This window comes from Phodopus roborovskii, unplaced genomic scaffold, assembly GCF_943737965.1.
Source record: "Phodopus roborovskii unplaced genomic scaffold, PHOROB, whole genome shotgun sequence".
NCBI lineage: Eukaryota > Metazoa > Chordata > Mammalia > Rodentia > Cricetidae > Phodopus > Phodopus roborovskii.
In genome coordinates, this window is record NW_026126541.1 from 20,545,280 (window position 1) to 20,559,443 (window position 14,164).

Here is a 14,164-nt window from a genome sequence, read left to right on the forward strand (position 1 = left end):
TTTGTATTTATAACAGCATCTGTTTCAATAAATAATTAATTATTGAGGACTTATTTTTTGAACAAACACTACATGTTTGGCAAGGAAAGAGATATATAGCCATGGACAAGTTAGGGGGGGAAAAGAATCTAAAGAGATAGGAGAAAAACAAACAAACAAAACAAAACAAAACAAAACAAAAACACAAAAAACAAACAACCCAGCCCAAGTCAACAGTTTCCTTGAACTTTGAGCTAAAATTTGATGGAGACAAGTCTACAGGTGTGGCATGACCCAGAGAAACAGGCCCCAGGCAGAGAGATGACCAAGTACAGAGGCTATGTGGAACAACACGTTCAAGGAATAAAATGAAATTCTGTGTGCCTAGACCAGAGCCAGGGAGATGACGGGTGGGGCAGTGTAAAGTTAGAATGGAAAGGCAGGTGGGAGCAAACTCAGGCAGGATGGAGCCATTAGGGGGACTTTTAGCAAAGGAACATGATGTTTACACTTACAAACTCACCACTCCAGTCTTGAGAGCAGATTACAGAGCATGGCCACAGGACTGCAGGAGGGATGTGATGCCTGCCTATGGCAGCTGCCTCCAAGGAGGTGGCACATGAATTGGAAAGCGCTGTCTGGCTCAGGAAGAATGAACAGGACTTAGAAATTGTGGGTTCAGGAAAACAGTATACCAAGGGTAAATCCTAGGGTACACCTGGGAAGAGGGCGGCAGTGTTAAAGATTATGGGGATGGAGAAAGATGGCTGGGTTGGGAGAGTGGAGGAAACACTGGTTGCGTTGTGAACTGAGGGGGGGGGAGAGGGTAGTTCTGTTTGGGACATATTTGAGATGCTTTTTAGGCATTATTAGAACATAAACTCTGTCTTGCACTATGATGTACCTTTGTGTCCCAAGCAGTAGTCCAGACATAAGCTGGTACAAAAAAAAAAAAAAAAAAAAAAAAAAAAAAAAAATGCCCAAGAGAAGCATTGAGATGGCAGTTGGATTTATGGCTGTTTAAATCTTTTGGGCAAATGCAGATCCCTGGCAAAGCATAAATACATTCCTCCTTGGCTCTTACATGAGCAGTAAAGATTTCTGAGACAGTGGTTTTTCAAAGAGCTGGATCAAATATCCTAATAGGGTCAGCTAATACAGTCACAGAGAGGCTCAAGTGCCCAGTCTCTGACTAAAGGTTGTGTGATCATTCCCACCAAGTCCAAGGTCATCAAGGTAACCCCATCACCGAGGACCAAGGCCTTGAAGGGCTGCTGCCATTTCTTTGAGTCATTTTTACTATTTCTGATAAGAATGATGATAGCAATAACATACTTATGTATGTCCCAATCCTTGCCTATTTTCATTTCTATGGATACCATTCTTATTTCTACCAAGTCTCAGCATCCGAGTGTTCCTGGATGCACTTTTAAACAGAAGAAAGCAAGCCTTCAGGGTGTCCTGTATGTCTCCCCGTGTGAAAGGTGCTATGTTTTCAATCAGAGAGGGTTGGAGTGTTCTGCATCCTCTTGGGAAGAAAGGCGTCTCCATCAGAGGAAGACAACCAACTTTAGACATAAGGCTTTTTCAGTTCAGTTAAGGAAGACTACACCAAGAACACAGCTCAAGAAGCCGGAACACCTGAGTCCCCATCATAGCTCTCAGAGTACAGATTGTTTACTTAGCTGGTCCAAGCCTATATTTCCTTACTTGTTAAGTGGCTGGTCAACATGAAAATAAAGTTATAATGGAACTTGTTACCAATAGTTACTCTTGAAAAACTACAGTTATTTTAGTGGGTTTTTGTTTTATTCTAACACTGAATATAACTATGGGGCCTTTGCTCTCTGCTTAGTGTTTTTCTCACAGCATCTTTCTGGGCCAGGTACTATTATCACCTGTGATCTTTTACCTTGATTGGCTTGAGAGGTGCCTAGATTAGTAAGGTGAGTCAGTGAAGATGTTTCCCGAAAGGATTTTCTAATGGGGACGGCCTACTCTGGACGTGGGTGGCATCACCCTGAAGGCCAGTGGGCCTAGATGGGGAAGAAAAGGAAAAAGAAGACAGCTTACATGTGTGCACATTCCCTCTTAGGTGAACGCGTTCCCATTGTTATGATGTACTGCCTCACTCTGGGCCCGGAAACAGAACCAGATGACTGTGGGCTGAGCCCTTTAGAACTATGGCCCCAAATAAAACCTATTCCCTTAAATTATATTTCTCAGGTATTTGGTCACAGCATCACAAAGCTAACTAATGTATCACCTCCCTTTAAAGAGGAGGGGTTCAGACAGGGCTGTAGCTCAGTGGTAGAGTGTTTGCCTTGCATGCACGAGGCCCTAAATTCAATCTCTAAGACTGAAAAGGTGAGGGGCTACAAAGTTGGTTCCAGGCTAGATTACTGGGCAAGGCCAATTAAATCCAAGCAGCCAGTCTCCAAAGCTGCCCCCCAGGTGCCATCCCAGGCCACTACTAAATGCTACTGTGAGTAAGATTTGCTATCAGCTAGCTCCAGTATTGATAACTGCCAACAGATAATCAGCTCTTAGAATGCTGCACAGCAGGCTGGCCCTCTGTGCTGTCATTGTGCACTGTAGTTTTTGTTTTTAGGCGGTGTCTTGGTATGTTGCTAGGACTGTCCCCAAACTCTTGGGCTCAAGTGTTTTCCAGTTTCAACCATCCCGAGTAGCTGGGATTACAGGTGCATCCTACCGTACCCAGTCAACACTGCTCTTGGGGAGAAGGGCACATCTGGGAGACACGTGCCCTGGGAGGCATGCTTTTGTCAAGGAGAAAATGGGTTTTCCCGTGAGCTGACGGTTGACTTGCTCGAGTGTCTTTACCAGCCTCTCTGCCTGCACATGTATTCGTTTGAAGAAGAGAGTTTATACAGTGGCCCTGAACAGACAGTGTGCTCAGCTGCCTGCTTTTACAAAACAGGGAAAGACTTTGACGGGAAACATTTCTCAACACAGTTGACTATATAAGTTCAGAACTATTTTCCCTAAGCATTTCAAGTGAAGGGCCATACCTCACCACCACCCTATGCTCCATATTCTGCCCTCTGGAGAAACTGTCTGTCATCAGTGCCAACAAGGCAGACTCTGGGTGTCAGAATCAGCTGTAGGGATGGCTGTCGTTTGGGAAATACAGAAGGAATCGGGGAGCTGGGGGTGGGTGTGGTGCTCGGCTCAGACAGCTTTGCTCTAGAAACACAGGTTGTTGTTGTTATTATTATTATTATTATTTTATGGTTTTTCAAGACAGGGTTTCTTTGTGTTGCCTTGGCTGTCCTAGAACTCTCTCTGTAGAGCAGGCTGGCCTCAAACTCACTGAGATCCACCTGCCTCTGCCTCCTGAGTGCTGGGATTAAAGGTATGCACCACCACTGCAGTGGAGAATCATGGCTATGCCTGTTCTTTGTTGACAAGTGACTTTCGACATGCTGAACTGATGCATCTCATGAGATCTGCCAGGCGGGAGGGGTTACCAAGAACAGAGTGCTGCTCTGTGTGTCTGAGAGAAGCAGGTTGGTGAATGACACAGTCACACCTGGGTAAAGACAGGCCGGGGCCACAGGGGTCGCTGCGTTCCTGAGGGCTTCAGTGCAGGACTAAGGACCCGCCCTCATGCCAGCTGGTATAGAAGAGGAGCCCAGGCAAGTGGTCCTGCCAAGAGCTGCTCAATATGAAAAGCTGCTCTGAGAGGCTCCTGAAACTGAATGGGGTTCCCCAGCCAGAGATGTGTGTGACATCAGAGTGTGGCCATAGTGTGAGCTGCGGAGTACAAATGTCACTTTAGGAACAGATCCTGCAAATCAGTCGTCATAGGTAAACAACACACAAGGGCCGAGGCTGTATTACAGGGCATAAGGTTTGGGGAGTAAAGACTCGAACTGTGTACTTCATTCTCTACTGGCATCTTCTCGGCTGCTTTTGATCTCTGTGGTAAAGAAGACATAGGGAAACACCCCTGTCTCTTCTAGAAAAGGAAAATGGCTTGGGAATTTATTGTAAGGGAAATAAAAACAAAGTAAGATCAAAGAGAATGTGGCCTTGCGGCAGAAACTGGGTGAAGGAAGAAAAAGAGGGTGAAGAGAATATGTCAGACTCTGAGAAAGAGGCTTCGTGTGTGGGCAGGAAGCGAGGCAGCTCATCCAAAGGCAGAGAGGGCATGTTGGGTCCTGGGAGCTTAAGGTCAAGATTATGGCCCGAGGGACAGGTCCAGCCGAAGAAGGTCCAGAAAGGTCTGTCTGTCAGACCAAACATGCAGGAGGGCTGAATCCAGTATAATCTGAAGCCTCTCCCACCCATGGGCTTCTGGGCATTCTCAAGGTGAAACACAGGAAAAGGTGCCTGCCTAACGGGCACCTTAGTCTTCCAGAGCAGGGAAAAGGGCATGCATGGGAAGAAACGCTGTCAGTGATTTATCTCCTGGCCTTCCTCATGGCAGCAAAACCTGTCCAGCTGTTTCGTGATTCTTCCCTGAGCTGCATCTTCACCATCCTTCCCTCAGAACAAACATTATGCAACACCGCATCAGGAATTTTCTTCCCTTTCCCCTTGTTACAGATAAGTCCCTGTGTGCAGGGTTGTTGGGACGTGGGAAACGTCTAGATCATAGGTTCTGCAGGCATTCAAGAGGGAGCCACCTCACCATGCCGGGAAGTCTCGCTCAGGACAGGAAAGGTTCGGTGGATTGTCTTCCTGTTGGAAGGGCCCTCCTGTCCCATGGCTTCTCCCCAGCATGGTCTGTCGCCCAAGGCCCAGCCCCAGCCTCAGAGCACAGCAGAGGGGGCTGCAGCCCCCCCCCCCAGTGCTCCTCTACCCCTGCTGTGTGCAGCACTCATGCGGCATGCACTTGCTGCCTTTTTTGGTAGTTATTTGTGTCTGCCCCTGGAAGCTTCTGGCAGCTGCAGACTCCTACTTTCCTTAGAGCACATCCACCAACTGGCCTGCTCCTGAGAAGTGCTGAATACATGGGCCAGGGTGACTGACTGCACCAATAAACACATCAGCCTCTCCCCGGGGACCAGTGCTCTGCAATGGCTGGCCTTCTTCTTCTGTTTAGGGTCCTGTAATGTGCTAAGGAATACATTTCCTACTCTCGAAGAGGGATGTTCCTAATTTTGACAAGACCAAAGTATGGGTTAATGTTGTTAAGTTCCAGGGTGAAATATTGCTGATTTCTTATTTTAAAATCTGTTTGGCCTATCGTTGTGGGGAGAGAAGAGATGGCAAAAAAGCCCAGTAAGCTTGCAGAAAGTATATCTTGCATAAATGAATGAATGAATGAATGAATGAATGAATGAGTAGGGGACTGGTGGCAGAAGTCTAGTAAACAGAAGCTAGATAAAAGAAAAAATAGCAATAGAAATAAAAAAGGGTAAATGCTCGAGACCTAGAGAAAAACATGCAAAGAGATTAAGGTTAATACAATTCTGAATCAGAGCTTCCAGCTTTATTGGGAAGTGAGGAAAGGCAGAATGAAGACAGACCCGGGGTCTGACAGCATCTTAGCTTCTGTGTGACCTTCGACAAGTGACTCAGCCTTCCTGAGCTCCTTGTGTTACTTTAAAACTGGCTTTTGAAAACTTTTTAAATTTACCAGAAAGCTGTAGAAATAGTACAGAATTCCCACATATTCTTCACCCGCCTTCCCTGGATGCGAATATTGTTCACAATCACAGCACAAGTGAGAAAACCAGGACATAAACAATAATGCAGTAATTATTTAAATCAACGTACAATCAACTGCAAATTACTATTGCATTAGCTGAGTATCAAAAATGCCTTATCCAAGCTTTACTATTTTCCTATCCCTTTCCTTTTTTATCCAGTCTCATGTTCACTAGAATTTGACACTAGAATTTGTCTCTTCTCCAATGCTGAGAGCGCCTCAGATTTTTCATCTTTCACAACCCTGACACGACCCTGAGCATTGCCTGTCCCTCAACCTGGGTATGCCTGATGTTTTCCCATTACTAGATCCAGATTTGTCTCTGTGGCGAGAACACACCGAGGTGACACCTCTTTAAGCAGGTTGAGTAAGAGCTCACTTGGATATGCATCATTACTGGTCAAGGAGCCTTGGGACAGTGTCTGTAGCTGGGTTTCTCCACTCTAGTTGCCTTGGGTTCCTGCAAACACCCCATCTCTCATTCCATTTCTTTTTGCTAAATAACTGAAATGCATTACTGGTTCCACACACAATGCTGCTGGCTGTTGTGTTCTCATGGGGACTCCACGGCCTCAATGTCATCATTATTTGTTTTGCTGTCTAAGCTTCACCTCCTTCATTTGCTGTAAAAGGATTAATTAGGGTAAAAAAAAATGTGAAAGTATCCAGTCCAGAGCACCTACTAAATAGGTGGGCTTTCCCTGGTGCTTACCCCCTGTGGGTGGTGCTTACCCTATTTTGGATGGTGCTTACTCCATTGTGTGGTGCTATGCCTGGGCAGGTGGTCCTAGGGAGTCTTTTTTTTTTGTGTGTGGTATATGTACATAGTCATGTAAATGCACATGTATATGCAGATGTGTGTGTGTGTGTGTGTGCGCGTGTGTGCAAGCATGTGTGCATGTGTGCATGCACACACATGTAGAGGTCAGAGGTTAGTGTCCAGTTCAATTTCTCTCCATCTTGTTTTTTTGAGTCAGGGTATCTCATTGAATCTGGAACTCGTCAACTCAACTAGGCTGACTGGCCAGTGACCTCCAGGACCCACCTGTTTCCCTTTCATTGTGGGAAGCCACACCAATCTGGAGGCAGTCCATTGTAAGTGTTCACAAGTCATCCTTGTATCATTCTCTTTGAATGTTAGCCAGCCTTCCCACCTTTTACTAAAAAGTGAACAGAATTAGCTATGCCCGGGCTGCTTGGTGGAAATCCTTTTGAATCTGCCTTTGATCACTGCCCAGACTGACATTTTAATTAGTTTGCCTATGATTTGTATGAAAATAGATGCTTGAGAATACTTGAAAATACTCTATTCTCATAAGCAGTTTAAGTGTTTTCCCAGAAATCTTGTTTATGTTCTGAAGTTGCCGCTAAACTATTTTCAGAGATAGTCCAAAACATACCTCACCCCACATGTGGGTGCCCCGTCTCTAGCTCTGCTCTGTGGGCAAATCGCTGCTTCGTCACCGACTCCCAAGGCTGTGACAGCGATGGAAAAAGTCCAAGTTTGATTTAAAATTAGATTTTAAAACTTCTTGTAATTGCAAGTCACTTGTAAGTTAAGGTCTAATTTTCTAAAAAGGACAAGAACAGGGAGGGTCTTAAAGATGTGAGAGGAAGTGGAGCTGGAAATTTCAAATAAGTCTCGAAACAGTAAAATCACTCCATTTACGGGAACTCTCATTTTCCCGTCCGTTTTTATCAGTAAGAGAGATCAAGAACGCCAGGAGACTTATTTTAAAAAACACTCTGGGTGGGCGTGGTTTCTAAGGTCTCCTGTGGACTCCTAGTGACTGTATTTTAGTTTGGGGTGGGATGGAAAGCTGCAGCTATAGAAAGTGTCACCCTCAACACAGGTGACAGGCAGGACACTGTAGAGGCCAAAGACCAGAATATCTGGGTTTGGATCTCACAACAGCCACCCACCCCTTGTGTAATCTGAGCCTGTGACTGACCTGGTTTCCCTGTTGGTTGCATTGGAAAGCTGTTCCCCAAGGTCACTATGCAGAGATAGTGAATGATGCATGTAAAACTGTCATTGTGAGCCTCCCCGGCCTGTGGACACAGGCGTCTCTCTGAGGAATAAGATTTGTGGACATGCCTGGACATGGAGCCAGCTGGGCTCAGCCTCTAACACTTTCTTTATCTACTGGACTTCACCCTGATCAATAATATTTACCACCATTGACAAGGTCTTTTCTGGCAAACTATAGAGGCTACAGACTGAGGCCAGGAGTTAGGAAGGGCACGCATAACAAAGGCTGACTGACCCTCTGTCAATCAGAGGTACACATGACCCACAATGAAAATCCTCTTAGCATTAGTTGGTACTTACTAGTGACCTGAATCAGAAACTGAGCTGTTTGTGTGTTTGTGGAATTCAACCAACCAAGAACCCATAATAGCCGTCTTAAAAATTTGTAACTTAATAATTGGGGAAAAAGAAATCAAAATTACAAGTAAAACAAGAAAAAGAAAACTATGGATGTGGGCACATTAGCAAGAGAGAAGGGTGCTTTAAGACCAAGACTTGCATCTCCTTCCTGTCACCTCCTCTTTGTCCTAAGCCATAGTGATGCGAGCCATTGGCTCCTCACCCCTGCCCCATCCCTGGATGCTATACAGAAGTTCCATCTTCAGGGTTCCCAAACTCCAGCCACACTCATGCTCTTTAGAACTGGCTTCTGGCATAGTCTCTGAAACATTAAGGCGACTTTCTAGGGCTGAGGATTTTGATAGGATGCAGAGAGGCGAGTGGAGAGATTCATAACCCTTGGTAAATATATCCATGCTTCCTTGCATGAGGAACTCCAGGTACTGGTCTTTTAAGTTTCTGAGGAGAAGTGATAGACATGGCCAGCCTTCATGCTGTCAAAGCTCACAATTGAGACATGGGTCTGAGAAACACTGCTGGGAATGGGTGGAGGGAAGTCTGGAGGTTGAAATGTTTGCAGACAGCTAGGACGCATTGAGAAGGAAGAAGACAGTGAGGTGGCAATCTCAGGGCCTGGGAAGAAAACTGGTCATCGTGGAAGAAGCAAGATGAACAGATAGGTAGAAGAGTTATCAAAGACAGACCCCAGACAAGAAATATGCTTAAGAACCAACCATAGATGGTGGCTCAAATACGGGAATGTCTGAGTGGTTCCTTACCTCATTAAATCTCATCACAAGGTCTTCAAGGGCATTATGCTCTCCATTCTGAGAAGTGAGGATTGATGCTGAGATGGACGCTTTGAGATGGGGCAGGGAACTCTGGCATTCAGGGGAACTCAAGTCCCGGGTTAAGAAACAAAGGTAGTCCATGGGCAGGACCCTTCGGTAAATGTTCTGCTCCTGCTCTGTCAGGATGCTGGCCACTTCCTCCGGGAACTGAATGAAGGGCTGGAGGTCAATCAGCTCCTTGCTGATCCCAGCTGAACTTGAAGGAACAGTATTGGAATTGGCCATAGAGGTGCCTGGTTGGCGTTCTGAGGGAAGAAAAGAAACAAAGCTTAGGTTATACCAAGGCTGGGATCCCTATCAAAAAGCTAGTCAAAACTTTGTAGATTTCTCAGTCAAACCCTTTGCTTAGTGAGTAGCTATACACTGTCATGCTTTCTATAGAGACCTTTCTTACAGCTGTCATCCTGAAATCCCTGGGAGGTGGAGGCAGGGGCTTATCTTCCTTCAGTAGCTGCATTAATTTAATGCACCACCATCAAACAAACTCACTATGAAACATGATAGGTCATCATCTACTTCTTTGTCTTCCTTGGTTAGTCATCAGAGTTAGGATAAGTAAGGTTAAGCATGGGCACAGCCAGGTGAATTTGAACACAGAAGAAGGCTGCACATGTATGTACATATTTGTAATAAATATGTAGACTAGGTACCTAGACACAATATATACACAGTTCCAAATTAGCATGAAATATTCTACCATCCATCCCCACACCTGCAAGAACGTCTATTTCACTGAGGTTCATTTGGGAGTTTGCAAGAACAGAATTACCTATGAAGTTAAGAAAGAAATAGGTTGTAAGGAGACACATTCAAATAAATAATCTTATTCCATATTACAACTGGAAACAAGAAAGTAACAGGAGAATGCAGGAGGGGGTGATGGGTACAATAGAGGGAAGTACCAAAGGCAGCGCTGTCTAAGTTCAAAACCGTTCCTTTAATTAGCACTGATACATACGATTTCTCTTTACTTTGATTCCCTCCTAACCTAATCCTGCCCAAATTAATTCATTCCCTGACCCATTCATTTACTGAGCCATTCACTATTTTACTAGGGATGATCCCGAACTTCTGATCTTCCTGCCCATGCCTCTTGAGTGCTGTAATTACAGGTGTGCATGTAGCACTGGAACTCAAACCCAGAACCTTGTGTAGGCTCAGCCAGCACTCTACCAACTGAGCTATAATCCTAGCCTGCGGAGAACATCCAGCTTTGTGGTTATATACGTTTGAAAAAGGTTAAAGTTTTCATGTCACAGTTCTCTTCCTGGAGATACTTCAGACACACTGGTACATTGTTACAGGCTCTGAAGGGCCCATTTGCATTATCTTTGCCCAGTACTGCCCACATTTTATCCACTATCTACTGCACCATTCTGTATGATGAGCATCGTTGGAGCCTCTTCTGGAAACACTGTTATGGGATCCAAACTGTCCATGATCTCCATCCTGTGCATGTCTTCCCTCCTGGCAGACCCACCTAGTCATCTTCTTTACATTCTCACACTGCTGCAGGATGCTCTGCGTCCAGAACCCTCCCTGCCTCCTGTCACAACACATCTAAGTGGTCCTTGTTAAGATAAAGCACACCTGTCTTCTTGATGATACCATACTAGACTCCCACCTACAGTCAAGCTGGAATTGTGGACAGCCATCAGGCACACAAGGAGTCCCATAACATTCAGACTTTAGTGTTCTTCAACTCATTTTAAATCGTTCTCGCAGAGATCTTTGGGTGTATCACTATAAATGGCTCTACCTCTGAATCACTGCGCATGGTGGACAGCATCTGTAATTCCAGGACTGGAGAAGGTCAGACAAGAGGATCATGAGTTCAAAGCCAGCCTAGATGAGACAGCAAGTTTCTGGCAAGCCAGGGCTTTACAGTGAGAAGTGATTCCTCATCTCAAGAAAGTAGGAAGTAACATCGTTATGATTTCACTGACTTTGCCCTACATTGATACAAAGCTAGATGGGTCTAAATATATTCCTGGTAAAAATTTATGTTTTGTCTTCCCTAGAAATTCAGTCATATCCACATTACCCCATCTGTTTATTTCTAAAAGCTAGATATTCAAGTGAGGAGTTCATTTTATCTGTCTCCTCGACCAAACTATGGCAAACCTACAGTAGCAAAAAGTGGGGACCACTGCTTGGCTCATCTGAGCTCATAGTTTACAAAGTCTAACATAGATTCCAGAATCTAACCACTGTGGACTCACAGTTCAATTCTTTGAATAGTTGAGAAAAATAATAACTAGGTTTCCTGAAAACTGAGTCACAATAAAACCAGAACAGATGCCAGGGACAGTTTTTGGGTACAGATATTTTATGTACAGTGAAGTTGGTCATATACAGGAACTTTTCCCAGAAGCACCCAACTGGAAACACATGATTTCAAAATATAGTACTCTATAGAAGGAAATGAAGTGGTGGCACACGCCTTTAGTCCCAGCACTCGGGAGGCAGAGGCAGGCGGACCTCTCTGAGTTTGAGACCAGCCTGGTCCACAAGAACTAGTTCCAATACAGCCTCTAAAGCTACAGAAAAAAAAAAAACAGAAGGAAACAAAATAACAATAAATCCCATGAAATAACAACTTGTATAATATATAATGGAAGAGATAATGAAACCAGAAGACATAAAGAACAGTAAGATGATATATTTGAACAATATATCTTGAGATATGAATCACTGTTACAATGATGAATCTAGTGATAAGTGGCAGTAATGGAGATTAGAATAAAATAGTAATATAAAATAATAAAAAGAAACAGAAATGTAATCGGGGCAACCATGAAAAATCTAATGTTCTCATGACATCATCCCCCCCCCAAAACAAAACAAAACAAAACAAAAAAAACCACAAGGCAAGGCTGGGAAGCTTGAAATATATTTAGGCTTTGGCATGGATTTTCTACCCATGGAGGGGATTTTATATATTCGCAACAAGCTAACACCACCCAAGTATCCTTGGGACAGAAGTTTCTATCCACCAGCTCCCACACTTTGAACATGTACACTATATATATATATATATATAGTTATATATATATATATAAATATATATATATATATAACTATATATATATATATATATTTATATTCCCTCTTACCTCATCCTTGTGGGGTCCTCCTGCTGTTCTGCCTCACATGCCACTCCTCCCTAACCGCCTTCCTCTGTACAACCTGATGCTTCACTGATGACCTAGAGCGCATGACTCCTTATCTCTCCCATTCATCTGTGTGCCACTGGGATCTGTAGACCTTCTCTTGCAAAAGCATTTTTAGAAAGTTTCTGGTGAATAAAATCATCTACCTCAGCTATGTGTGGCAACTCATGTCGGTAATAATTCTAGCTTTGGGGGGATGGAAACAGGATGATCTACAGGTAGGTCTCTATCTTAAAAACCAAAACAAAGCCCAAGATTATCTACCCCACTTTCAGTAATTGCTCTCAGCTGCATGTCTTCTGTAATGCTCACTCTACAGCTGAGTATAGATATGATCACAGCTCAGACATGGGCACCATGAGACAAAGTAACTTCCAATTGTGATTCTCTGCTCAAATAAAAGCTTTCTATACTAAGCCCTTTCTATGGATTAATTCAGGATACTTATATTTTAATTAATTAATTGTATCTGTATGTGGGTGTGAGTATGCCATACCACCCACATGGAAGTCAGAGAGCAACTTGCAGGAGTCAGTTCTCTCCTTCCATGACGTAAGTCACCGGGATTAAACTCAGGACATCAGGCTTGGTGGCAAGCACCTTTACCTGCCGAACCATGCCACCATCTCCCAGGACATTCAGTATTAGCATCCAGATTTGACTCACAGGAGCTGTAGTTCGTATAAGGTGGCATAAGTAGTAAGTGAGAGATGTCATCTGAACAGGGTCTATTTGACCTCAGACCCCACGCCCTCATTACTCAGAATGTTGTCACCTTGACATCCCAGTTTATAGATGCGTTTCAAGAGATTTTGGTTAGTGTAAACCACTTCTCGATTGGATAAAATGACCTCCTTTGACTTTGAAGATGAGGCTATGGCGCTCTCTTCTTCCTCAGTCAGCCTGAGGTGCCTCTTCAGTCACTGACTGCACTGCAGCATGCTGCAATGCAGGGGGGTCCTTTGTGAGTTCATAGGAATGCCCCTGTTTAAAATCAGATCTGTCCAAAAGATCTATACTGGATTTATACAAAGCATAATTTCAATTAATAATTTTTTTTTCTAGTAAACTGTTTTTTAGATGTATCAAAAAAAAAAAAAGTAAGTAAGAACCTGAAGATTCTGGCTTTTGGTCAAGCACTCTGCCTCCCTACGCTAAGATGCAGTTATCATGTATGTGTTCAGTGCTCAGAGGTCAGCCATCATATTGAACATGTTGTACATCTGAATGGATGTCAGAAAAAATTATGTCTCTTCATTTACCAAGTGCCTGCTGTGTTCTCGTCCTTACGTCTAGGTACTCTGATGTTGAGATTTAGTGAACAATAAAATATCACTGCTCATATAGAACATCTTAAAAACAGATAAGGACAAACACAAGGAAGCACATCAGAAGGTATTAGAAATGTAATGGTGAAAATCAGAAGGCAGCTTCAGAGTGTGGGTGGGCAAGATGTAGTGTTATAGGGTGTGTTCTGACCGAAATGGTAGCACTTTCTACAAAAGCGATTAAAACATAGCCACTCTTGCTCTATTGTTAGGCGCATGAAGGTCCTTGCACTATGGAAACTAGGAATGTTAAGCATGCAGGATTGGCCTCTCAAAAGAAAGGATGTAAAACCTGCGTTTCCACTCAGAAAGCTAAGAATTAGAGATGATGAATAGCCTGGTGATCCTGTTGTCTGTAAGACCAGGCCATATTCAAGCTCCCACAACTAGGACGGGAGGTGGCAAGAAGTCTAAATGACCCTTATATTATCTGTCTAGCCAGGGGCTCCCCCCCATGCTCCCACAACCAGGACCAGAGGTGGCTAATAGCCCAAATGATCTCTACAATGTATGTATGTATGTATGTATGACTGAGACCACACCAGATCCTTCCCTAGGCCCTTAAGCTAATGTGGAACCCATCTTCCTGGAAGAAGTGACGTGTACTTTGAGTTGAGCTTTGATGTACTTATGCCTCATTGTACATTGGAGATTGTACTGTGTTTAAATACACTGGCAATAAACTGCCTGGCACCAGACTCCAAAAGTTTGACCTGGCTTGATAAATCCAAATTGGCCAAATTTTCATCCTTACCTCTTCATGGCTCATTTCTCTGCCTGCC

General features: G+C 44.0%; 1 protein-coding gene across 1 annotated transcript in view; it reads right to left on the bottom strand.

Annotated features, from left to right (window-relative positions):
- The window catches only part of Plce1 (phospholipase C epsilon 1), a 237,058-nt gene that overhangs the window by 115,228 nt on the left and 107,666 nt on the right, over window positions 1-14,164 (bottom strand). The window contains exon 3 of the mRNA XM_051199750.1: window positions 8,810-9,126. Within this exon, the coding sequence (XP_051055707.1) occupies window positions 8,810-9,126 (317 nt within the window). The remainder of the gene's footprint in view (window positions 1-8,809; window positions 9,127-14,164) is intronic.